The following is a 26,351-nucleotide window of genomic DNA, read 5'->3' on the forward strand; positions in this document are numbered from 1 at the left end:
CTGACTCTGCAGCCTAATCCGCTGCTGGCTGTTTCAAATTAAACATTCCACTTTGGCTCAATTGTATCTGGGAGATCTCCACGCTTTTTGCTGATATCCCGCAAGTTACTTTAGCTGAATTGAGTGGTGGCAACGATGTAAGTCACATGGCCAGCATTTCCGTACTCTCGCAGCCCATTCGCGGGGTAGTGAAGGGCCCCCAGCAGTTCTGGACAAAGGGTTCTGGAGGCTCAGTTCAGGCTTTCACACTGGGAGAGTTGATCAGACAGACGAGCAAGTGAAAATGAAGTCGGCTGACAGCTTGTGCAAGTGGACGCGAAGGTTGTTGATATTATCTGCTGTCGTCTTCGTCGGATTTCTAATAGGTGAGCACGGCTCAAATAATATGCACGGGAGCCCGGTCATACTGAAATGGAGCTTGAATTCGGACTAATTAAGATCATCATTTATATATAATTTGCCAGTTGATATAATTTGCCATCTGCATGTTCCTAACCGACCCGACCCCGCTAGTAATTCAATTGCTACACTCTATAGTGCACTCGCATTAAACCCAAATTATTTCGGTAATTGAATGTTAAACTTTCTGTTCAAGGATGGTTTGGTCGATCCTGCATGAACCTCTCTCCAATGAAACGTATAAATATACAGAATAAACTGCTGAATGAGATGCAAGTTAAAAATATCAGATCATACCTCCGGTAGGCTCAATTTTTCATACCACGTCCCATTTCTACCACTTTTTAAGCTAGTTGGACATTTGCGGGTTTATTTTTTCATTCTTCGTGGCATGACTTCAAACGTTTTTGTTGTGCACGTATGGAGCAGGTGTGTAGAGTAGGAAGGAACTGAAGAAGGGCCTCGACCCGAAACGCCACCCATTCCTTCTCCAGAGATGCTGCCTGTCCCGCTGAGTTACTCCAGCATTTTGTGTCCATATTTGGTGCAGGGTTAGTTTGGCGGTTAAGGGTTGGTTCATAGCTAAAGGTTCTTCATTTCTTTGTCACTGCATTCCCAGGGGCGCCGCGCTACTCCTGGCGATCAGAGAACACGACACACGAGACAGCAATTGCTGGAATCAGCCAACCCTGTGCAAACCCCATTTTAAAGGATAAATATTGTGGAAAGGCATCGAGGCATACTCCTGCACCTATTTTCTATGTTTCTATGAGAGAACATAGAAACATAGAAATTAGGTGCAGGAGTAGGCCACTCGGCCCTTCGAGCCTGCACCGCCATTCAATATGATCATGGCTGATCATCCAACTCAGTATCCCATACCTGTCTTCTCTCCATACCCTCTGATCCCCTTAGCCACAAGGGCCACATCTAACTCCCTCTTAAATATAGCCAATGAACTGGCCTCAACTACCCTCTGGCAGAGAGTTCCAGGGATTCACCACTCTCTGTGTGAAAAAAAGTTCTTCTCATCTCGGTTTTAAAGGATTTCCCCCTTATCCTTAAGCTGTGACCCCTTGTCCTGGACTTCCCCAACATCGGGAACAATCTTCCTGCATCTAGCCTGTCCAACCCCTTAAGAATTTTGTAAGTTTTTATAAGATCCCCTCTCAACCTCCTAAATTCTAGAGAGTATAAACCAAGTCTATCCAGTCTTTCTTCATAAGACAGTCCTGACATCCCAGGAATCAGTCTGGTGAACCTTCTCTGCACTCCCTCTATGGCAATAATGTCCTTCCTCAGATTTGGAGACCAAAACTGTACGCAATACTCCAGGTGTGGTCTCACCAAGACCCTGTACAACTGCAGTAGAACCTCCCTGCTCCTATACTCAAATCCTTTTGCTATGAAAGCCAACATACCATTCGCTTTCTTTACTGCCTGCTGCACCTGCATGCCTACCTTCAATGACTGGTGTAGCATGACACCCAGGTCTCGCTGCATCTCCCCCTTTCCCAATCGGCCACCATTTAGATAATAGTCTGCTTTCACGTTTTTGCCACCAAAATGGATAACCTCACATTTATCCACATTATACTGCATCTGCCAAACATTTGCCCACTCACCCAGCCTGTCCAAGTCACCTTGCAGTCTCCTAGCATCCTCCTCCAGCTAACACTGCCCCCCAGCTTAGTGTCATCCGCAAACTTGGAGATATTGCCTTCAATTCCCTCATCCAGATCATTAATATAGAACCCTCGCTGCGCACCACCATGTTTGTCTCTTGGTGAGACGAGGCTGAGCCTCCGTGCTTTTTTTTTTCTCTCTCTCTCACAAATGAGGGTAGCTTTGACTTTCAGCATTTTCTCTCCCTTGAATTCACTGCCCAGGTTGTTTATCTCTGCAATGGAACTTGAACTCCGTGGATTATTTTTTTGCGTATATTGAAGATTTAAGAAACGTCAGAAGCACTATTAATTTTATTGATTGCCCAGATTCCACAGCATTTTAAATCAAGGTAATTTAACTTTGCAACAGTTTATTTTAACGTGTTAAACACACAGAAACTGGAGTAACTCAACGGGTCAGGCAGCACCTCTGGAGAAAAGGACGAGGTGACGTTTCGGGTCGAGACCTTTCTTCTGTCTAAGAGTCAGGGGTAAGGGAAGCGAGAGAGAAATAATGTACATGGAACAAATGAACGAAAGATATGCAAAAAGCAACGATTATCAAGGAACGGTGGAGCTCACAATGGTCCATTGTTGGCTGTGGGGAAGTTGATAACGAGTTATAGAGTGAAACTCAACAGGACGACTAGTGTGGGGGAGGGACAGAGAGAGAGGATCTATCTTTGGTGTAAACCAGCCCCTGTAGTTCCTCCCTGCACAATTTGAACATGTTCCTAGTCTGCAACCCGAATACTTCTCTAGAGTTTGTGCCAGTTTTCCCGCTGCAATGGAGATGGGTATCATGGTCGGCATGGATGAGAAGTACCGAGAGGGTCTATTTCTGTGCTGTATAATTCTAAGGTTCTATATGTAGTGAATTAATTACTTTCCAGTGCTTGCATTTTCTCTGCTGCCACACAGATTTTGACAGATGCCCTCTGGTTCCAAATGTCTTGCAAAGCCACACCCTCGCCCTGATCGAGTAGACTGAGTGGGCCATGGACAGCAATGTTGCATTGTGTGACAGATATTGAATGTCCATCTCTAGACTCCTCTTTGTTTCAATGTGCAGGAATGAACTGTAGATGCTGGTTTAAACCGAATAGACACGAAAAGCTGGAGTAACTCAGCAGGACAGGCAGCTCCCTGGGGCGCAAGAATGGTCTCGACCCGAAACCCATTCCTTCTCTACAGAGATGAATAAGAATAATGAATGTTTATTGGCCAAGTATGTACACATACAAGGAATTTGCCTTGATGCTCTGCTTGCAAGTAATAACACAACATATAGTAAACCATTAAGAATAAAACATAAAACAATTCAAGCATAACACAGTCCCACAAGTGATCATTTGATCTTTTGCGGTTGTGGTTGTGGTATAAATAATAACATTAAATTAGTTGATATTGTTACATTCAACTGGAGAATAATATGCAGCCTTTTTATTTAAGACAACTGCTCCAAAATGCAGCACCTATACAGTAGTGCACCATGTCTTCCTCTGGTCCCTTTCTTGAACAGAATAGCCATTTAGTTACTCCACCTTGATGTTGTCAACTTGGAAACGGTATAGAGAAGATTTACAAGGATGTCACTGGGGAGTTATAGGGAGAGGTTGAGCAGGCTGGGACTCTATTCCTTGGAGCGCAGGAGGTTGAGGGGTGTATAAAAATCATGAGAGGTATAGATTGAGTAGATGCACAGTCTCTTGCCCAGAGGACATAGATTTAAGGGGAAAAGATTTAATAGTAATCTGAAGGGTATCTTTTTCACAAAATGGGTGGTGGGTGTATGAAACGAGCTGCCAGACGAGATAGTTGAGGCAGGTTCTATTGCAATCTTTAAGAAACAATTAGACAGGTACGTGTATAGTACAGGTTTAGAGGGATATGGGCTAAACACGACAGGCGGGACAAGTGTAAATGGGATATGTTGGTTGGTGTGGGCATGTTGGGCCAAAGGGCCTTTTTCCATGCTGTATGGCTGATTAGATGACCAATGGCATCTTAAAATGGCTAGTTTAAGGGTTCCAGCTTCTATCTTTATTTAAATATTTTCCTGTACAATGTAGCCATTCCTGCAAGCAGAGCTAACACCACCAAATTAAGAACAAACCTTTGGTTGCTCAATTAAACAATGGCATCATTAGAGGACTGTAACATAATATCCTTGCACCTTGCATCCTTGCATTGATAGATATTGTGAGTTCCCATCTTTTTATTGGATGTTACGCTGAAAAATACTATTCACAATGCGGGCAGGTCGGGCTACTGTAGATGGGGCATGTTGATTGGTATGGACAAGTTGCCCCGATGGGCCTGTTTCCATGCTGTAAGACTCTATGACTCTATGCTGTGCAAATTACTCTTTGTAAAATAGATCAATAAACTTTTTGCTCTGTAGTTCATCTAAAATATTAGACTTTAAACATTTCATGTTGTATAACATTTCTAACATAATAACATTTTCCAACAACGTGTATAAAAATCAAGACCCGAGACTGCATATTCTGGAATGTGCAGCAACTAACAATCTAATGGAGGAACCCAGTGGTTCAAGCAGCATTTTTTTTTCTCTTCTGTCTGCATCCATCCATTATTCACCTGCCTCTGCTTCACAGCTCCACCCCTCTCTCTCCCCTACTTAGCTCCATGTGTCATCCCTCCCCAGTCCACCAATCACCTCTAACTTCTGTCTCGCCCTCATTATACTGGTCATCTCCATTCTCAGTCCGAATACAAGGTGTCAGCCCAAAACATTGACCATTCCTTTCCAACCACAACTGCTGGTTGACCTACTGAGTTCTTCCAGCAGATTGTTGGTTGTTGTTTATAAGATAACTTGCGATTTTAAAAAAAATCAAAGTTGACAAAAAGGCTCGTTCCTCAATGCATTTATCAATATCAATAATTGTGGAGATTGAAAAAAAAGTTGACTGGTTGGCTGTTTGGAGGGAATCATAGATAGATGGGTACATTGGCAAGTCTATGGAACAAGATAATGTTTTTTGAATAGAACCGACAAATGTATTTACAAAATATAATAAATTGGAAAAGAAAACTGGTCGTGTTTGGTTGAAATACTGTAAGTAATGAGGTAAATTGGTTTTAAGAAGGGGTACTATAGGACATATTGCCTTTATAAAGTACATTTCACACAGTATTGCAACCTTCCCCCCCATTGACGAACTGTACACTGCAAGGGCCAGGAAGCCTCTCACCCTGGTCACAGATTTTTTGAAGTACTTCCCTCTGGGAGGTGACACCAGGCTACTATCTAAATGGCGTAATAATAATAATAATAATAATAATATGTTTTATTGTCATTGCACATATGCGCAACAAGATTTGGTATGCAGCTTCCATCCGATGTCATAACATAAATAACGAATAAAATTTAGAATTAGATACGCCGAGAACATGGATTGTAAAAAGAACAGTAAAATAGTCAAAACAGTTCAAACAGACTAAAGTGCAGATGTGTCTGTGCGACGTGACCATCCGAGGGAGTCCAGGTGGGGTGGGAGGTACTCAGCAGGGCCGGTTCAGAGCCGCTATAGCTCTGGGAATGTTGAGAAAAGGAGAAGTACAAAGAGATCTGGGGGTCCTTGTTCATTAGTCTATGAAAGTAAGCGTGCAGGTACAGAAGGCAGTGAAGAAAGCGAATGGCATGTTGGCCTTCATAACAAGAGGAGTCGAGTATAGGAGCAAAGAGGTCCTTCTGCAGTTGTATAGGGCCCTAGTGAGACCACATTGGGATTATTGTGTGCAGTTTTGGTCCCCTAATTTGAGGAAGGATATTCTTGCTATTGAGGGAGTGCAGTGTAGGTTTATAAGGTTAATTCCGGGATGGCGGGACTGTCATATGCTGACAGAATGGAGCGGCTGGGCTTGTACACTCTGGAGTTTCGAAGGATGAAAGGCTATCTTATTGAAAAATATAAGATTGTTAAGGGTTTGGACACGCTAGGGGCAGTAAACATGTTCCCGATGTTGGGGGAGTCCAGAACCAGGGGCCACAGTTTAAGAATAAGGGGTAAGCCATTTAGAACGGAGACGAGGAAACACTTTTTCTCACAGATAGTTGTGAGTCTGTGGAACTCTCTGCCTCAGATGGCGGTGGAGGCCGGTTCTCTGGATACTTTCAAGAGAGAGTTAGATGGGGCTCTTAAAGGTAGCAGAGTTAGGGGATATGGGGAGAAGGCAGAAATGGGGTACTGATTGGGGATGATCAGCCATGGTCACGTTGAATGGTGGTGCTGGCTCAAAGGGCCGATTGGCCTACTCCTGCACCTATTGTCTATTGTCTATTGTCTATCAAAGCCACCACAGCCAGACATAAAGGTAGCTTTTTTCCCACGAGCAGTAGCTCTACTCAACAGCCAAAAGTCTGTAGCCTCTTTTTACTCTGGTACTTTATTTTCACATGTTTAAATTACAATGTTTTATTTTAATTGTTTAATTGTCTGTTTTTACCATGTGCGAGCAAAGCACCGTCAAATTCATGGTATTTATTGATACTTGGCCAATAGATTTATTCTGACTTCTGACTTCTAAAATGTCTCGGGTGATGTTAAAGGATCATGCAAAGTTTAGTATCAAATCACAGGAGATATTAATAATCATAACCTTGTCGATCAAGAATCTACTCTTATCTTCAATGATAAAATTAGTCACAGCAATCGAGAAAGACTGATTTGAAGGAATGGCCTAAACAGTGGACAAGCTACATATGACAAATGACCCATTCTACTGAAGTGGCATCAATAACAACATTAGAAGACATTCCGCAGCCTATTTTCGGCTGGGAGCTCTTGCAGTCAATTGCATCAGAAGAAAGTTGGAATGTAATATATTCGTGGCATCGAGAGTAGGCTATGTTGTGCAAAAAGAAAATCTTAATGTACAACCTTTATTTTAAATAGTGTAACTCCTGAGGTGGTTAACCCATTTCACAGCTTTTCAGTTTCTACCATAGAAATGCCTTGTACACCTTGTGCTGCAGTTGAAAAATAAATGTGAAATGGGTTTCTTTGAACTAATTGAAAATCGAATGTCTTTTTATTCTTGTGATGTATGTCATTGATAAGTTGGTATGCTGTCCCTTTTGTTTAGAATGCAGTCTGGCTTATTAGCAGAGTGGATTTGATTTTTGTTTTTTGGAAGCTGTACTAGACCTTATGCTGTAGTGATTTTATTCTCTATAAGTCTTTATTCTTTTCTTTTATTTTTAAATTGTCACATTGGCAACTTTCTAATAGCGCTATGTACATTTATGTTCAGCTGGGAAATTTCACAGCAGGATATAGAGATAACTATTTTGCACCTTGTTGACTGTGTTTGTGAAGCAATTATCAAATTTTCAACCAGTTACCAAACTTGGAAGCAGACCAAATGAAAATGCAAAGAATAAGACTGCACATGATTTGAATAGGATAAGTTATCAAGAAGATTCAGAATAGGAAGTAACACAACTGCTGGGTGAAGAATTAGAATGTAGGAAATTAAGTTGTCGATAGAGTCCACAAAATCTGGGAACTTACATACAGTAGGAACTGGAAGAAAGATGGCAATCGTCCAAAGCAGTGTGGTGTTCTAAGCTGAAATATTTTAAGATAATGTTCTCCATTTTGAGTTCCCAATGCAATAAGTTTCCACATAGCCAATAGATTGTAATGAGCTCAACATCAACATTTAGAAAGGTAGACTGATACTGCATTATTAGATTCTGCAGTTCCACTTCAAGCACCAAATTACACGTAAATGCTTAAATATATCTCTAGTCTGGAATGAGAAATAGATGATAATATTTCACATAATTTGATACCTTGACCCTGCTTTGAACCCTGGGAAAGCTTGTACTGAAAATAATTCCCTGTTTAATTTATGACTGTACTCCTGCTGCATTTTCATTGACCACAAATGTGATTGTCTGATTTGACGTATTGTGAATTAATCTTGAATTGTTTGACCCTCGGATTTTATTTGATCATTGCAAATTATTCCCAAATTAACTGAAATACGCTGGTCTGAAGAAAAAGGTAATGTTAATATGGACATTACTTGGTGTTGTTGCAACTCATTGCTTATCACCCGGAATAATTTAATTTGCCCCCTTATTTCCCTTGGCTTTAAATTGTGAATGATGGTAGATAAAGCAGGACCAGCTGAGCAATTTAAGTTGAGCTCAGCGCTATGGGATTGAAATGAAATCATGGAACAGGTTAATTTGCTAAATACCAAATCATTTTGTATTCAGTCATTGTTTTTACTTTATGGATGGATCAGCTCTTGATTACATAACAAGTGTTAATTTTATTTCATCAGGAATTGGACGCGATTTCCTCATTTAGCTGGGACTGTAAAGAATCTCCAGTTAGCCCAAGAGATTCAGACCCAGTGGAAGAACTGGGGCCTAGATTCAGTTGAATTGGCTGAATATGATGTCTTGTTGTCCTACCCAAATAAAAGTAATCCTAATTACATCTCTATCACCAATGAGAATGGATATTCAGTAAATCAGATTTCTATGTTTCTATGTTTCTAAATGCAAGATGTTTCACTTTAGAGATTTTGCTTCATCTATTTTTGGTTAATCTGAAGTTTTGCACAAATCGTAGCTTATTTTCCATATCATCGCCACATTTTTATAAATTCTTTATAAAATAAACAAATAAAATGGCAGAAGTATTGTAAATATCTCCAGTGCAGTGTGGAAATAGCCAATAGTTTGTATGTCATGGCTGCAGCCACAGGGACTAACATTTTTGCTTCTTGAATGCTCTGGGTGATGTGATGCAAAGTTCATAGTTCTTAAGGTGACAGTGATCGCCAACCTTTGAATATTTCAGAGATGTGGTCAGTCTACAGACCACAGTGGCCTCAGAGTACTGGAGGTGTGTCACCAGTGCTATCTTTACTAAACTTTCCAAACCACTAACACGATAACGCAAACACAGATTTGTGATTAGTACGGGTGTCGGGTTATGGGGAGAAAGCAGGTGAATGGAGTTGAGAGGGAAAGATAGATCAGCCAACATTGAATGGGCCAAATGGCCTAATTCTGCTATTCTCAACTATTGAAACAGTAATTAATCACATGGTATTACAGGGCTCCAAATTAGCGGTTGCTTGGGTGCCAATGGCAATCTACAGTCCCGCCGGGCAACCTAAAAGCCATGCCATTTTGCCCGGCTTGGCAAGCACCCGGGACACCTATCATTTAATTCTGAGCGGGCCCCCTCTCTGTCTCTGTCACTCTCCATCTCCGCCCGCCGACCGTGTCCGGGTCTCGGCTCTCAGGTCTCGAGTCTCTGCTCCGCATGGCAGCACATCATCGGCCGTGGTTGTAAGCATGTGCCGCCCTGCACATGCACACTGCCACGGCAACTGATTGGCATCAGCCACTTTCTCCCTCCCTTTGCATTGTGGGAGATCTGGCCGCCATTGCTCTCCGGTTGCCACCTCACCGCGACCGCTGAAAACCAACGCAGAATCACTGCCTGGATCTGGAGTAACTCCCTGGAGTAACTCTTGCTTCTTGGTTACCTGACCCTCCAAAAATATTCCAAATGGGATTTAAACTGGTGGACGCACCACCAAACTCCAAACTCTGAAAAGTAACAGCCTAGTATTATTGTGTATATATATGGTCTATGGTATATAGACACACTGAACTTTTATCTCCTGTTCTGTATTATTATTACATATTCTGCTGTGCTGCAGCAAGCAAGAATGTCATTCCCTATCTGGGACACATGACAATAAAACTCTCTTGACTCTTGACTGGGACTTAAGCAAAAAATCTTCAGACTGACTGATGGGGGGGGGGGGGGGGGGGGGGGGGGGGGGGGGGAGAAAAAAGGAAGAGGCAGAGACTGGGCTGAGGGAGACCTGGGAAGCGGAGGAGAAAGTAGGAACTACCTGAAATTGGAGGTCAATGTTCATACCGCTGGGGTGTAAACTATCCAAGCAAAATATGAGGTGCTGCTCCTCCAATTTACGGTGGGCCTCATTCTGGCCATGGAGGAGGCCCAGGACAGAAAGGTTGGATTCGGAATGGGAGGGGGAGTTGAAGTGCTGAGCCACGGGGAGATCAGGTTGATTATTGTGAACCGAGCGGAGATGTTGGGCGAAGCGATCGCCAAGCTTACACTTGGTCTCACCGATGTAGGGCAGCTGACACCTAGAGCAGCAGAGGCAATAGATGAGGTTGGAGGAGGTGCAGGTGAACCTCTGTCTCACCTGGAAAGACTGCTTGGGTCCTTGAATGGAGTCGGGGGAGGGGGGGGGGGGGGGGGGGGGGGGGGGGGGGGGGGGGGGGGGGGGGGGGGGGGGGTAAAGTAATAAGTTAAGCATTTCCAGCAGTTGCAAGGGAAAGTGCCAGGAGTGGGGGTGGTTTGGGTGGGAAGGGACGAATTGACCAGGGAGTTACGGAGGGAGCGGTCTCTGCAGAAAGCCGACAGGGGAGGAGATGGAAAGATGTGACCAGTGGTGGGATCCCGTTGGTAGACAAAGCTGGAGAAAATCAGCGGTTGAGGCAGCATCTATGGAGCGAAGGAATAGGCGACGTTTCGGGTCGTGACCCTTCTTCAGACTGATGTCGGGAGGGGTGGGGGGGGGGCGGGAAAAAGAAAGGAAAAGGCGGAGACAGTAGGCTGTGGGAGAGCTGGGAATGGGAAGGGAAGGAGGGAGAAAGCAAGGACTACCTGAAATTGGAGAAGCCAATATTCATACTACTGGGGTGTGAACTACCCAAGCAAAATATGAGGTGCTGCTCCTCCAATTTGTGGTGGGACTCACTCTGGCCATGGATGAGGCCCAGGACAGAAAGGGCGGATTCGGAATGGGAGGGGGAGTTGAAGTGCTGAGCCACCGGGAGATCAGGTTGGTTATTGTGAACTGAATGTAGGTGTTGTGTGAAGTGATTGCCAAACCTGCACTTGAGCTCACCGAGGTTGATCATACGCTGAATAATCCAACCAGATTTTTGTTTGGAAGTGGAAAGAGATAATAGAAATTGCATTAATTGCAATGTGTAAAAAGAATTGAGATACTGTATTATCATTTTGCTGCATGTCATTGTGGTATATATCATGTCTTGATTGGTGAATATGTTTAGTTTGCGACATTATTTGAAGCAGAAATAATATGTGAATGCTTCATTGACCATAATTCCGACTGGTAACTACGCACTTCGTCCGAGCACATTATCGCACACGTCATGCAAGCCGTCTTAAATGACCACCAAAACTGTCATTTGGCAACCTAAAAAGCTGCCGAGGTTGCCCGGCTGGCAACAGGGAAAAGAAGTTGTGAGAGCCCTGTATTATCTAAGAGATTAAAGAGTTTAAAATCTCAATGTGCTTTGAATTCAAGGAGATTCTTCCAAAATGGCTGTTGGTGCTAATGGGTCAGTTCCTCCCTAGCCTACTGCTACTGTGCAAGTCAGTGAAGAATCCTCCAGGGTGTTTTCTTAATTTCCTGTTTCTCTTCACATCCTTGGTGATGGCCCTATCCTGCCTCTGCTCTCACCTCACCCATTGATTAAATTCTTGCTGCTTTTCCATAGTCCTCTCTGGCCTCTTGGATCACTTCAGCTCCCTCAACAATCTGCATGTGTCGGAGACCGAAGCTGCAATGTGATTATTCAGCTCAACCAACAGACATTCTCCTTGAGACAGAATCTCCTTGAATTCAAAGCACATTGAGATTTTAAACTCTTTAAGCACTTAGATAATATCATGTGATTAATTACAGTTTCAATAGTTTCAATTACATTGTTTATTTCAATATTTTGGGTGTTGGTATGTGGCTTCATAGAATTACATTTTTGCAATGGAAGCACATATCAAGTGACAAGAATGCCTCTGCATATTCATACACCTTTATTGAGAATCCAGACACCTGAAACAGCTGCCTTTTACTATTGCATTGAGAGATAGTTTGCTTTGCGGTCAATGGTGTTTATTCATGCAGTTATCCTTGTCCTGGTTTGAACACCAGTTTTTGTTCATATTAACTGGTTGTTACCATATAACTCCTGAATTGAAATTGACATTCAGTCGGGTGGCACAGCAGTAAAGTTACCGCCTTACATCGCCAGAGATCCGGGTTCATTCCCAACTACGGGTGCTGTCTATACGGAGTTTGTACATTCTCCCCGTGATCGTGTGGTTTTTCTCCGAGATTCTCAGTTTCTTCCCACACTCTAAAGACCTACAGGTTTGTAGGTTAATTGGCTTGGGGAATAAATGTAAAATTGTTCGTAGTGTACGTAGGATAGTGTGGGGATCGTTGGTCGGCAGACTCGGTGGGCCGAAGGGCTTGTTTCAGCCCTGTAACTATGAACTAAACCTAAAAATCTGTGTGCCTCCACCCCATTGATTATCTCCGTTGAGCTTGAAAATGGGTGGTATGGACATTTTTAGATGCATTATAACAATGTAAATTTCTAGCACTGACGTTCAATCTGAACAATTGCTACTCATACTCATAGCTGATGGTAAAGAAGATAAGGATGTAATAAATAGCAGGGAAAAGTCACATGATACCATCTAAGTCTTCTGTTTGCTAAGAAATTGGCTGATCTTTGCATCAAGCCATGCTCAATCATTTGAATATCCTAGTTTCCAAAGATCTATTCATTTCAGCCCCTTGTATTTCCTGAACTGAGCATTCACAACACTGCGGAGGAGAGTTTCAAACAAACACGGTCCTCTGAGTAAATTATTTCTCAGAATTATTACATACGTAATAAACTGTATGTTCTGTGTAAGAACAAACCAGGTCCTGGTCCCAGCAATGAATTGATGTCACAGTTAACTGAGTATTGTATAAACATCTTATCAAGGTGATCACTTGCGATGTATCTTACCAAGTCTTTCCAGTTTTTTCATCTCTCATTCTAATGAAATGTAATTCTGCAAACTCATTTGCAAATTAAATAAAATATTGGCAATATGGTATTTGCTTCATAATTTGACTGGATAGACTCGGCTTGTACACGCTAGAATTTAGAAGATTGAGGGGGGATCTTATAGAAGCTTACAAAATTCTTAAGGGGTTGGACAGGCTAGATGCAGGAAGATTGTTCCCGATGTTGGGGAAGTCCAGAACAAGGGGTCACAGTTTAAGGATTATGGGGAAAGTATTTTTGGACTGAGATGAGAAAAACACTTTTCACACAGAGAGTGGTGAATCTGTGGAATTCTCTGCCACAGAAGGTAGTTGAGGCCTGTTCATTGGCTATATTTATGAGGGCGTTAGATGTGGCCCTTGTGGTTAAAGGGATCAGGGGGTGTGGAGAGAAGGCAGGTACGGGGTACTGAATTGGATGATCAGCCATGATCATATTGAAGGGCGGTGCAGGCTCGAAATTCTCTCCATAATACAAAGAAATGCATTTTTTCATCATCCTATCAAGTAATCTGCCGTTTTATTTATGCACAGGGGGATGGTCTATGTTAATTATGGATGTTATGAGGACTTCATCTGGCTGGAGAGGGAAATGGGTCTTAACTGCATTGGAAAAATTGTAGTTGCCAGATATGGGAAAATCTTCAGAGGAAACAAGGTACAAATTGTTCCTAATATGGCCCCAGCTTTGGTTTTGCACAATACCAATTATCAAATGAAAATAAGGGTTTTTTTGAGGAGGAAAAGTGGCTGAAGTAGAAGCTTAGCATGTTTATAGTAATGTTTGTGCTCTTTAATAACAAGGTCTTCACATATTAGAAGTTGTGATCGTAAGACGTGGAGATGTTTTAATGCATTCAGAGGTGTATTTATCCCATTTCAGTTGAGTCACTAATTAATTTCAACAATACCATTATATATATTTATGCTACAGGTATGCAGCTGTTGTGTTTAGTACCACATTGAAGTTGACTGCTTTCTTTGGGAGGGGGCAGGGACTTGCTCAAGTATCTGATCTGCAGATCTGGAGTACAGCTGAAACTGAAGGCATAAAAGAATAAGAACATTGTTCTTCCTCAGGAGATTCTGTCTGACCAGCTGAGTTGCTTCAGTTCTTTGTGTCATTTTTTTGTAAACTTGCATCTCCAGTTCCTTATGCCTAAAATATTTGTTTCTATCAGTTTGAGTAACCAAAACATCCCATCTATCTTCTCTCTAATACTATTTTAGTTCCAATTATCAGTACAGATTCATAATTTGGGAAGATTTTACCATTTGTATTTGATTCTCTGTATATGGTGAGCACTGGCAAGGCCAGCATCCATTGTCCATTCACCCTTCACACCTTTAAGAAGCTGATCTGGGCCACCTGAACCACTGTAGGGTGAAAAAAAACCATTGGAAATAAAAGGTTTTATTTGGTGACCCAATGATGATGATCATCTTAACTAATTAAAAATCAAAATATTAACTAAATAACTACTAGCCTCACATACCATTTAAAAATAGATTTGTATATAGTTGAATTCCAGAAAGTAATTATAATAAAACTGTTTCCATCAACATGAAGGTTAAGGATTCAGCACAAATGGAAATGTGATTTTTTCCCCCAATCCAGACAATTAACGTTAATTTAAGAAAGATTCATTTGCCTCCAAAGACATGCTGAGTTTCTCCTGCAATTTGTTTGTTTTTGCAATTTCTTTATCCTGTTTGAGATAACTTGAGATTTTACTTTAGAGATACAGCGCGGAAACAGGCCTTTCGCCCACCGAGTCCATGTCGACCAGCGATCACCTCATACAGTAACACTATCTTACACACTAGGCGACAATTTTACAGTTCTACCGAAACCAATTAAACTACAAACCTGTACATCCTCAGAGTGTGGGAGGAAACCAGAGCACCTGGCAAAAATCCAAGTGGTCACAGAGAGAATATACAAACTCTGTATAGACATCAACCATAGTCAGGATCAAATCCGGGCCGCTGGTGCTGCAAGGCAGCAACTCTACCGCTGCTCCATTGTACCACCCAGCATTGGGTTATTTCTTATTTTCTCCGCCCACCAGCTGGCCTTTCGTTATCACGAGCTCCTCTGAAGTTCAGGGAGAATCATCTACACTGAGATTGTCTTTAGGAAAGAGAGACCAAGAGAAGCAAGATTTGGAAGAATAGCTTCAGTTTTGCTGGGAAATGCTAGGTTGTCATATTTTTCCCCCAAGACTGGAAAGGACTGAGAAGAACAGAGGATGAGAGAAAGAGTTTTGAGTGTGTCTGCAGCATGCGACTCAGATGTTGCAAGAATATTAGCCCACACAGGCTGCAGTATGGTTGTCTGTTGATTGATGGTTAGATACAGCATTCTTACTGCTGGTTATTTCTGTTTTCAAGTCTCCACTGATCCCGTAGACCTTATAGTAGATTCCCAATTCTTCTTCCATTGTTGAGTGCTCGGGAATTGAATATTCCATAAAGCAAGTCCAAACATAATTTTCGAACATTAAATTGGTGTTCTCGTCAGAACAGAGAAGTTGTTAATAATTTAAATCAAATTTATGAGGAAGCTTGGTTGAATAGATAAGAATAAATAATTTCCAGTTGCAGGTAGATCTGTAACTGTGGCCATTGATGTAAGATGATAAAATGTAAGCATATATATACATGGTGGTAGAAGAAGAAAACAGCAATTGAATGGTAATAGGTTCATAAATCTCTGTAAGGGAGCATTGAATTTGTATCATGATCAATGCACAACAAAATATTCTAAGATGTGATTCAGAATATATACATGCTGTAATGAGATGATAACATATGTATGCAAATACATAGGTGGGACTAATCCATTCAGCCCTCCATGCTTTTCTCTGCCCTTGAGTATGATGATGGCTGAAGTTTTTTTAATTCAATGCCACGTTCCTGTACAAACACTATATTGATTAATTCACATTATCCAAAGATCAATTGATTGTCTAATCTTATTTTTCCCTTACTCTTGAATGTAAATCAGTGCATGAATGTAAAGAAATTAATAGAAAATCCTGTCAGCTTGGTGGTTTTTTGTTTAAATTAAAGCCCTTTCAAAAATAAACACAATCTTCTTTTGAATAATCATTGACTTGTATACTAACGAAACTTGGTGCCGATGTTACTTGTATGATGGATCTGAAATGTGTTATTTTTGAGGACTTTAATTGAAAGCGGACATTTAGTAATCATGTAAGATTATTACCAAGGTCAATAATAAATTGCCAAAAAGTAGCTTAAAATAGATCAGATGTTTTTGAAAGGAATATATTTTTTTAACAGTGTATATTTTTTCTTATCTTCAGAATATGCATTCAGATTGGATGTAGCTATTGGCCTTCCCGAAATTCCTGTTCATCCAATCGGCTATCAAGATGCGGAACAGTTGCTGCGGTAAGTTGTTTGAAAGTTGTCCAAAGTTATTACAAAACTGGGTCAGATGTTCTACACTACAAATGTAGGATTTCAATTCGCACTCACGGATTAGTAGTATTTCCAGATTAATCTTCTTCTTTCATGTCCATCTTCCATCTTTCAAATGTTAACATCATTGTCATCGTCCGTCCTGAAAAGGACACAAGCTTCCAGCGACAATCAGTGGGAGCATCACTTGTTGCAATAAATGATGGTGGTAGCAGAATTAGCTCAGGAAATTTCCAGTTTCTAGACCCGCGACGTGGACACATCTGCTATGGGGCTGCCAGATTAATAGGTTAATTAGTGATGTAACCTTAATGCCAGCAGACATTTTTGTTGTACCGAATTTGATTACATCAAAAGCAAGTAATGCATGTATTATTTGAAAAACGACATGTATGGTGTGTTTCTGAATTCTACAAGCAATTTCTCATTGCACTTATGACTATTGTGTCCATAAAAAACAAATTGTCTTAAAGCATGTTCCAAAAGCACAGTCTATTCACATGTTTTAATAATTGTGGTACTTGGTACTTGGTACTAGAAATGTAGATGTTTGTTTTCCAGACACAAGAAGAATTCCTGCAAATTTGAAAGATTTAACAAGTTCATACTTGCTAAATGAGAGTTTTTCCTATATTTTATCAAATTAAGAAATTGCCTTGAGAATGTAATTGTGGCCTCTGTAAAACATTGATGAAAAATGATTGGTGAAAACAGCCTTGACTACCCGTAGATGCTTTAAGATTCATTTATGGGATGTAACACTGGCAAAACCAGCATTTAGTGACTGACCTCAGTTACTCTTGAGAAAGTTGTTGCCTTGGACAGTAATAACCTGCTTGATGAAAGTGCTGCTGACATTGTTCTGCTAGATGGTACAGTTGGCAGGATTTGTGTGGATGGCATACTAATTAGATGTGCAGTCTTGTTCTGGATGATTTCAAGCTACTTGGGTGTTATTGGAGCTGCACACGTTGAACCAACGACAGTGTATTCCATCTGTCTCCTGTCTTGTGTCAGGAAGATGGTGGACAAACTTTGAGAAGATGATCACTGCAGAATATTTAACATCTGTGGTGGTTTTTCAGCCACAGTATTAAAGTGGTTGGTCTTTCAGAGACTCAAGTGTCTCTTCTCAGTTGTGACTGCCCAAGATATTGATGGTTTGGATTTCGTTCACGATAATGCCATTGAATGTCAACAATGGATAGTTAGACTGTCCCTGGATGCCTTGAGCTTGAGAGAATCAAACGTCATTTGCTATTTTTCAGCCGATTTAAAAAAAAAAAGCACTCTTAGCTTTGCTGAATATAATTAGCTTCATTGCTCATCTGAGCCATTGCAAACTGTATAGAATTGAAGACGGTGCAATCGTCAGTAAACATCTCTATTTCCGATCTTTTGAATGAAATGTTGCTGATGAAACAGCTGAAGATGGTTGTACCCAGGGTTTTGCCCCAAAAAAGACTCCTGCAAAAATCTCCTGGTGCTGAATAGAATGAGTGTTCCTTGTTCTGCACCCGATCAAATGCTACCTTGATGCTTAGAGTATTTGCTTTTATCTTGCTTTTAAAATACTGCTCCTCTATCCATATTGACCCAGACTACAATATTGTTCAAAAACATAGAACTGTGCAGCATAGGATCAAGAAGGGTCCCAACCTGAAACGTCACCTATCCATGTTCTCCAAAGATGCTGCCTGACTCACTGAGTTACTCCAGTATTCTGTGTCCTGTTGTGTATACCAGCAACTGCAATTCCTTGTTTATACAGGATTAGGTCCTTTGGCCCAAAATGTCAATGCTGAACATAATGCCTCTGCATGCATGTTGTCCATATCCCACCATTCCCTGTGTATCCACGTGCCAGCTAAAATCTGAAACACCATTATCATATTTTCTTCCTCCACCACCTATGGCATTGTGTTCCAGGTACTCACCATTCTCAGTGTTTAAAAACCTTTATTTTTTTCCCCCTCTTAAAGCTATACCTTCTAGTATTTGCCATTTAACCCCGAGAGAAAGATTCTGATGGTTACCTTGCCCATGCCTCTCATAATTTTGTATATTTTATCAGGTTGGCCCCTCAACCTCCAATGCACCAGAGAAAATATTTCAAGTTTGTCCTACCTCCCCTTGTAGCTAGTACCATCTAATCCAGGCAACATTCTGGTAAACAACTAATGCACCTTCTCCAAAACAGCCATATCCTTCTTATAATGTGACGATCACCTCCGCGCATAATATTCCAATTGCAGCCTTGCAAAAGTATTGTAAAACTGCAACATAACTTCCTGACTGTTATACTCAATGCCTTGACTTACTAACATACCATATGCCTTCTTTACCACCAAAGCAATTTGTGTTGCCTCGTTCATGGGGCCACAGACATGGACCCCAAGATTGCTCTGTATATCAATGCCAGCGATGGTTCCCTCTGCCATTCCGCTGTCCATATCTGTAAATGATCTATTCTTTGACATCCTTCCTCAATATCTGCAGCTCCATCAATTTTGGTGCGATCTGCCAACTTAATAACCAACCCATCTACGCTTACATCCAAATCGAATGGTCCTGTTGAAACCAAATCTGAGCATTGGTACGTGTCACATTGGATAGTAATTGGACAGATTTAATTTGCCGTGTTAATGGAGAATATATTTTGACATCGCTCACACTAGCATTGTCAAAATTGCCAGAGAGAATATGGACTAATTGGCAGGTTTTTTAAAGATGAGATAATTTAGTTATAGGTCAGATACATTGATCCCTTTAAGAGGAAATGGAACTCAAAACCCAGAATTCCTAAGCTCCCATATACAGTGGAGGAAGCAGCAGAATTAGAGAGTATGTGTTAAATTACAGTAGGGAAGGAAAGGCAACATCAGGAGCAAAATGATAAAATGAGAATGTTGATGGCTGACATAAGGGATTCTAAAGTTCTTCCAAAGACATATTGACAGTAAAAAAAATGAAAAGAGAGGTGTAAACTATTCAGGATCAAGGATGGAGATCCTAAATGAGATCCTGTTTATCTAGGGAAAGGACTTTGTCAAAGACACGGTATGTGGAGGATATTGAAAGAGGTAACCGTCAATAAAGAGGAAATACTAGAAAGGGTGGAATCGGTTTCCGTGTCGTCTCTTAGCAGGCAGCAGAATATTTGCAAAAACTGCTAGTAGTGATTCATGGCAATGGATTTGTTTTAAGTTATAAAATAGTTGACAATTAAATTGACTCTTGACTCTTGACTTGACTCTCTTGAGTTGTGTAACTGCTATTTTTATTTAATTTCATTGCTCACTCTCTTCAATAGACATCTGGGAGGAACTCCAGCTCCCAGTGAATGGAAAGGACACATGAATGTTTCTTACAACATTGGACCTGGCTTCAAGGACAATTACTCCTCACAGTGAATCATTGTACATGGTAAATAAAGGGGTGGACTGCAAAGTCCCAGATGTTTCATACGATTGACTGACATCCTAATTGCCCTCTCCTATTGTATTGTATTGTAACTACATTTGTCACTGTTGCATTGAGGAACTCAAATCTCAGGGTGTTGTATTTCATAATATTAGTAACAATCTCAAAAGAAGTGCAATGACAACGCATTCTGAGGGCAATTTAAACATCAGGAATGTAAAGTGACATGTGCAAGAGACTATCTAAAAGTGGTGTTTGGTCCCTAAGTTCCCACGGCATTGTTCCAAGAGATGGGATTATGAATGTAATGTTGAGATAAAATGAAAATAATTAAGCAGCACCTAGATCAAACTACACCAATGCGACTATACCAAACAGTAACTGTGCCATATGAGTATTGGTGAGGGATGAAATTCATTGCGGTTGCCATTACTTAAAGCACTATCTATTTTCACCATTGTTTTTATTTCATCTGACAGTTGAGTTTGGACTATTGTGATAAATGGATTTGTTTCCCTAATACTTCTGAGTTAAGTTACATAATACTTCACAGTATAAAAAAAATAATTGATTTATTGTGCTGGCATTAAGAATTGATGCCTAATATAGGTGGAGGAGTTAGTAGCTTAAAATTCCTAGGTGTTAACATTTCACAGTACATAAATGTAATCATGAAGAAGATGCACCAGCGTCTATCCTTTCCTAGAAGTTTAAAGAGATTCAACGTTTCACCAATGACACCAACAAACTTCCTCAGAGATACTGTAGAAAATAAGTAGGAAAGAACTGCAGATGCTGGTTTCAATCGAAGATAGACACAAAATGTTGGAATAACTCAGTGGGACAGGCAACATTTCTGGAGAGAAAGAATGGGTGGAGTTTCGGGTCGAGACTCTTCTTCAAATTAAGAATTTGAAGAAGGGTCTCGACCCGAAACGCCACCCATTCCTTCTCTCCAGAGATGCTGCCTGTCCCGCTGAGTTACTCCAGCATTTTGTGTCTATCTTTTGTAGAAAGTAACCTGACTGGTTGCATCATGGCCTGGTGTGGCAATTCCAATGCACAAGAATGCAAGACACTGCGTAGCGTGATCTGCTCAGCCCTCCACACCATCGATAGCATCAACATGATTGATTGTCTCAAGAAGGTGGTATCTATCATCAAGGATCCTCACCATATGGCCTCTCCACCTTCTCACACTGAAACCATCAGGCAGAAGGTACAGAAGCTAGAAGTCACGTAACTAAGTTCAGGAATAGGTACTTTCCTGCAACTGTCAGGTCTTGAACCCAACCGCACAACCCTAATTCCTCATCGACAACTGAACACTATGGATCACTCTTGCTTTACCATAGACTAGTTAATATTTAAATTGTGTTTTACACTAATGTTTTTTCTGCAGTCTTTTTTTCTACTGTCTTGCAGAACCTATGTGTAATTTGTGTGAGATTTATATTTTTGCACATTTATACTGCTGTGATGGTTGTGTTGCTACTGCAAGCAAGGTTTTGCGCTGCACCCATGCAAGTGACAATAAACTTGACTCAAGATGTGCATGAGAACAACAATACTGCAAAGGCTGGCAGATGAGTGAGAATCTGGAACTATTTTTAAATCACCATTACAGTGCATGGTGTCAAACTGAGATTGACCATGAACACAGCTGCATATCACACAGTGATAGTGTGGGATATATATATTGGCAGGACTTCAGCAAAACACCATTAGTATAATCATGCAGCAAAAATTCTCAGAAATATTGGGAAAATCAAATGCTTGGTTCAGCATGATGGAAAACAGATAAAGTCATCAATGATTGAACTGAATTATATAAAGAAGTCTGCAATGCAGGATTGATATTGCTTATGAATATTCCGACTTGACGATGTGGATGTCAATTTGATAATGGTCATATACAGCATCATTGAGGACAGAGCCCATATCTCTATCCTGAAAACTCCAAGGCCAGCAACTGCCTTATTCCCATAGTGGGGAAAAAGCTGTGGAAGCTGAAAGTGAGTCATTGGTTGACATCTGACTCCGGGAAGAAGTAACTAGGCTTGTGGTAGTGTTGAAGTTGGACAAACAGTGTGTGGTTATGCAATAATTATAATGTCACTCTAAATAAAAGTATTAATTATAAGCTATTTTCACTGTCAATATCACAGGATCACTATATGGAACTGGCTGTGACCAAACTGGCCTTGTCTCACACTGTGCCCAAGTTAACAGTAGTCCAACAAGAGAGTATCATCTGATAGTGAGCTATATGCCTACAGAAAGTTTTAATATGAGAAGAAATCGGCCCCAACGGTTTTTCAAATAATGGAGCAAATATTAAAGGAGAATCTTGATTCCTATGTAATGTGATTGCAACAAGGGCAGACTACGCTCTTGAAGATATTAGAACAAATATACTAGACATAGCATTTTTTAATAGTTCAAGTGAGGTAAATGTGGCATCACGCAACATCAGGTCATATACCTGGGCTTCAAGGTTGGTAAGGATGGGAGTAGGGCTACTACAGGGGAAGATGGATGCAGTCTTAGTGCAGAGAATCAATTAATGTTAATAGAGATTAATTGTGCTTTGGGGAACTTCAATCCTACGCTCAATGTTTCACCGGATCCAGCCACCATTCCTTTGCCTTGGAACCAAGGTGATCAACACCAGATGCCATGTGAGATGTGCAAGGCCAATCTCAACTGTGATTCTTACTTTGTTGATTACAACCTTGAAAATGTATTGATGCTCTCATATCACGCAGCCAGCAAAATGCTGATACATTCATTTCACTTCCTCTGGACTCTGGTTAAGAGTCATGCCTGTTTGCCCCCACTGAACAAAGGTGTGCATTAATTGAGAAAGTCTCTCAGGGAGTAGTCGTTTGGTTCAGTAAATTATTTCTAAGATGACTTTGCACCACTGTTCCTAACTATAACCCACGACATACTACTTTTAGCCAAAGAGCCATCATTACATGATGGTGGTTTCCTGGTTACAATAAATGGCTATGTTACTCTGAATTTAATTAATACAGATTATTGCATCTCCAAACAGAATGTGTGTTTGTGTCTTATTGCAGCTGCTATCTGAGAAGAGACCACAAGCTTTGCAAAAATGGACTCCACTCTGTAGCCTGTAAATAAAGATTTCTTGATTTACACTTGGTGAGCACTAGGGCAACTCAGTGTGATGTTCTACTTGGACTGCATCCAATTCATCTGGAATGATGCTGGAAATCTAAAATAAAAACGTATTTGCAGCACTTCTCTGTTTTTACTTCATAAGCCAAAGCTTTTTAAAAGGGGCTCTTCCAGGTATTCTTGCAAAAGTATGACAATGCTTTATTCCCACTAATGTCGTGCTCAGCGTGTGGGAATAGTCCACCTGGAGGTTTGGGTTCTCTATTCTGGCTGGATGTTGGCCAAGGCATAGGGAATCTGGTCAAAGCAGGATAGTGTGTTAGAACTTTAGCATTGCCACTCCCATTGTAGACCTGGTTGATGAGGGTGAAATTCAATTGAGATATGCTGCAATTCCAGCATTCTGCATTAAAAAAAAAAAAGTTCTAGACATACAATAATAGTAAATTCTAGGTCACTTCACGTCGCCTGGAATATTCGACCTGTCCTAAATCAGTGTTGTGACCCCAACATAACACTAGCACCAGAGCTAGGTCAGATGATGTCATCTACTGCCCAGCTTTCCTTTTGAAGCATGCTGAGGAACATTTAGACTGTAGACTTTAGAAATTCAAGTCCTTCAGCCCACTGAGTCTGCACTGACCAGCAATCACCCCGTACACCATGACTATCCTACACACTAGGGATGATTTACAATTACACAGAAGCCAATTAACCTACAAACCTGTACGTATTTGGAGTGTGGGAGGAAACTGGAGCACCCAGAGAAAACCCATGTGGTCACATGGAGAATGTACGAACTCCACAGACAGCACCCGTAGTCAGGATCAAACCCAGGTCTCTGGCACTGTAAGGCAGCAACTATACCGCTGTGCAGCTATACCACCATGGACCCTGTTGTTCTGGGGCGCCCAGAGCAATACTGCTTTTCTCCCAAAGTGCTGTACTGAAAAGTTTGCAAGCCTACTAATTCCTTTCCCTACATCCTTTGGAAAAGTTTCTCACCTCGGTGTCCCCAGCCCAGCGATCACCTGGCAGATGATTTCCTGACTGTATTTTTTACCCTTTCCCCCAACCTTCTCCTCCACATGTTCACCTACAATCTGTTTCCAACTTCACTCCTCAAGACATGGTCACATATGCAGCCCAGCATTGAACCCCAGGCCCAGGTTCCATCCTTGCCTGAACTGCCTTGGAACAATTTCACCCAGGAAGATCTGCAGTATGGCTGTCATGGCTAATGGCCTTGTTGGTAACTGAATTTTGATGGCGTGGACCAACAGCTGCATCAGTTATTGCCCCATTCCTTCTGCCTGGTTCTTACTTTTGCTAATTGTTAAACTAGAATTGCTGGGTAAATGCAGCTAATGTCTAATCATGCACGTTTACCTCCTGTTAAATAGTGTATGGACTGAAGCTACCAACTGAGGTCTTGCCAAAACTGCACAAGGTCTACAGCCATTCCATCCCACTGCTCATCCACCATCTTGCCAGGTGTCGCTCATCACCGTCTGAGCTCTTCTTTAGACCCCAAAGCTGCGTTTGCTATGCCACCTCACCATGTTAACAAAAAAACACAGATTACCCAAGTTATATGGCCTATCTCTAATCCTCCCTCTTTCCATTGGTCACTTAAACCCTCATCTAACACCAAGCTTAGCAATTTCAGCCTTCCATTTTCCAGTCTCCATAAACTTACGAGTTTATCTGAAACTCTACTGCCCAAACCTTTTCTAAGATTAAGCTTCCCTCATCTATCATTCTATCCTTGCAAGCCAAATATTCAGCTATTGACAGAACCTTTATATGTGGTGATGGGTATGATATACATTAATGAGGGTAGTTAATGTGAACATGTTTTTTTTTACTTGAATGCTAAGAGATTTATTTTAAATTTTAGCAAAGTCCAAATGCATGTCCACACAAGGAATGAGGTGAGAAGAATTTACATCATTGGCAAAATTCAGGGAGCCATGGAACCAGGTGAGATTACCAATGAATTCAACATTATTTGAATTGATTGGATTTAAAAACAATTTGAGTTTACATGTTTTTGTACTGCTGGATATCTTTTACAGTGTAAGATATTGAACGCCTGTGGGAAATGAATTGTAAATTAGCCATAACTAAGTGCGCAGTGTTGAAATTCTAAGATAAGCAGAATGAAGAGATCTCTGATTTGGGCATTGACCCAAGTTTCATTTTCCTATATATAAATATACAAAAATTGCAGCCTGCCATGTATAAATAGTATTTGAAGAAAGTTTCTTGAAATAGGAAATAACCTGTGTCTTAATTTGCTCTGGCAGATCGGTACGTCATTCTGGGTGGGCACCATGATGCATGGGTCTTTGGCGACATTGATCCCACTAGTGGAGCAGCTGCTCTGCATGAAATAGTGAGGAGTTTTACGAAGCTTATGAGAGAGGGTAAATATGTCTGAATGAGGTACGGGTTACGGTGTGAATTATTTTGTTGCTACTAACTTTGTTTTTCTTTCCTTCCTCTGAAAGCACTGATATTTCTGGAAATTCATAGGGTTTTGTTTGTCCCGTACTATCGTCCACATGACCATCCATGTGGGAGCCAAAGCAATGAGGTTCAACCAGTGATTCATACTGAGGACAGTGGTGATGAAGTTGCACTGCAATAAATCTAATAGTTCAGTAATCAGGAGAGTCTGACCTGATTGCATTCTCCAGGATCCATTGCACAGGTGGCCAATAGTAGGATCCACCATCTGCTTAATAACCATAGTTAAGCAATGTTACTGATTATGGACTCCATATCACTTCCTGTCCATTAAGAAAGATGATGCACAAATTTAATTGAGAATGAGCCATAATCCAGCAGTGATTTAGAGTCATAGAGTGATACAGTGTGGAAACAGGCCCTTTGGCTTAACTTGCGCAAACCGGCCAACATGTCCCAGTTATACTAGTCCCACTTGCCTGCATTCGGTCCATATTCCTACAAACCTGACCTATCCATGTACCTGTCTAACTGTGTCTTAAATGTTGGGATAGTCCCTGCCTCAACTACATCCTCTGGCAACTTGTTCTATACATCCACCATCTTTTGTGTGAAAAGGTTACCTCTCAGATTCCTATTAAATCTTTTCCCCTTCACCTTATACCTGTGTCCTTTGGTCCTCGATTTACCTACTTTGGGCAAGAGACTCTGTGCATCTACAATTAATGAGTTCTTTATGATGTGGAGCCTTGTTCAACTGAATTGCACAATGGATAATAGAATCATTGAAATTCATATCACAGAATCCATTTCACCATTTGGTTCATAGCAATCTAAAAAAAGTTAGCATCTAATCTAACACATTTAAACAAATAT

At 41.0% G+C, this 26,351-nt stretch overlaps 1 protein-coding gene across 1 annotated transcript; it reads left to right on the plus strand.

Annotated features, from left to right (window-relative positions):
* Nucleotides 1-228: 228 nt before the first annotated feature.
* Nucleotides 229-25,656, plus strand: LOC129699139 (glutamate carboxypeptidase 2-like). The gene is made up of 8 exons (XM_055638809.1): nt 229-365; nt 596-701; nt 8,394-8,597; nt 16,293-16,403; nt 19,747-19,842; nt 24,904-24,986; nt 25,313-25,432; nt 25,517-25,656. The coding sequence occupies exons 1-8, from the start codon at nt 284-286 to the stop codon at nt 25,654-25,656; spliced, it is 942 nt and encodes a 313-aa protein (XP_055494784.1). The 5' UTR covers nt 229-283.
* The last annotated feature ends 695 nt before the right edge of the window (nt 25,657-26,351 follow it).

This window comes from Leucoraja erinacea, chromosome 7, assembly GCF_028641065.1.
Source record: "Leucoraja erinacea ecotype New England chromosome 7, Leri_hhj_1, whole genome shotgun sequence".
NCBI classification, from domain to species: domain Eukaryota; kingdom Metazoa; phylum Chordata; class Chondrichthyes; order Rajiformes; family Rajidae; genus Leucoraja; species Leucoraja erinaceus.

What these genes read in the sequence shown, in the direction of transcription:
- LOC129699139 (XM_055638809.1), top strand. Translation starts at nt 284, where the DNA reads ATGAAGTCGGCTGACAGCTTGTGCAAGTGGACGCGAAGGTTGTTGATA. An exon ending in TCAGTAAATCAGATTTCTAT is followed by an intron (nt 8,598 to 16,292) that starts GTTTCTATGTTT and finishes TTTTTTTAACAG; the next exon opens with TGTATATTTTTTCTTATCTT. An exon ending in AAGGACAATTACTCCTCACA is followed by an intron (nt 19,843 to 24,903) that starts GTGAATCATTGT and finishes TTTAAATTTTAG; the next exon opens with CAAAGTCCAAATGCATGTCC.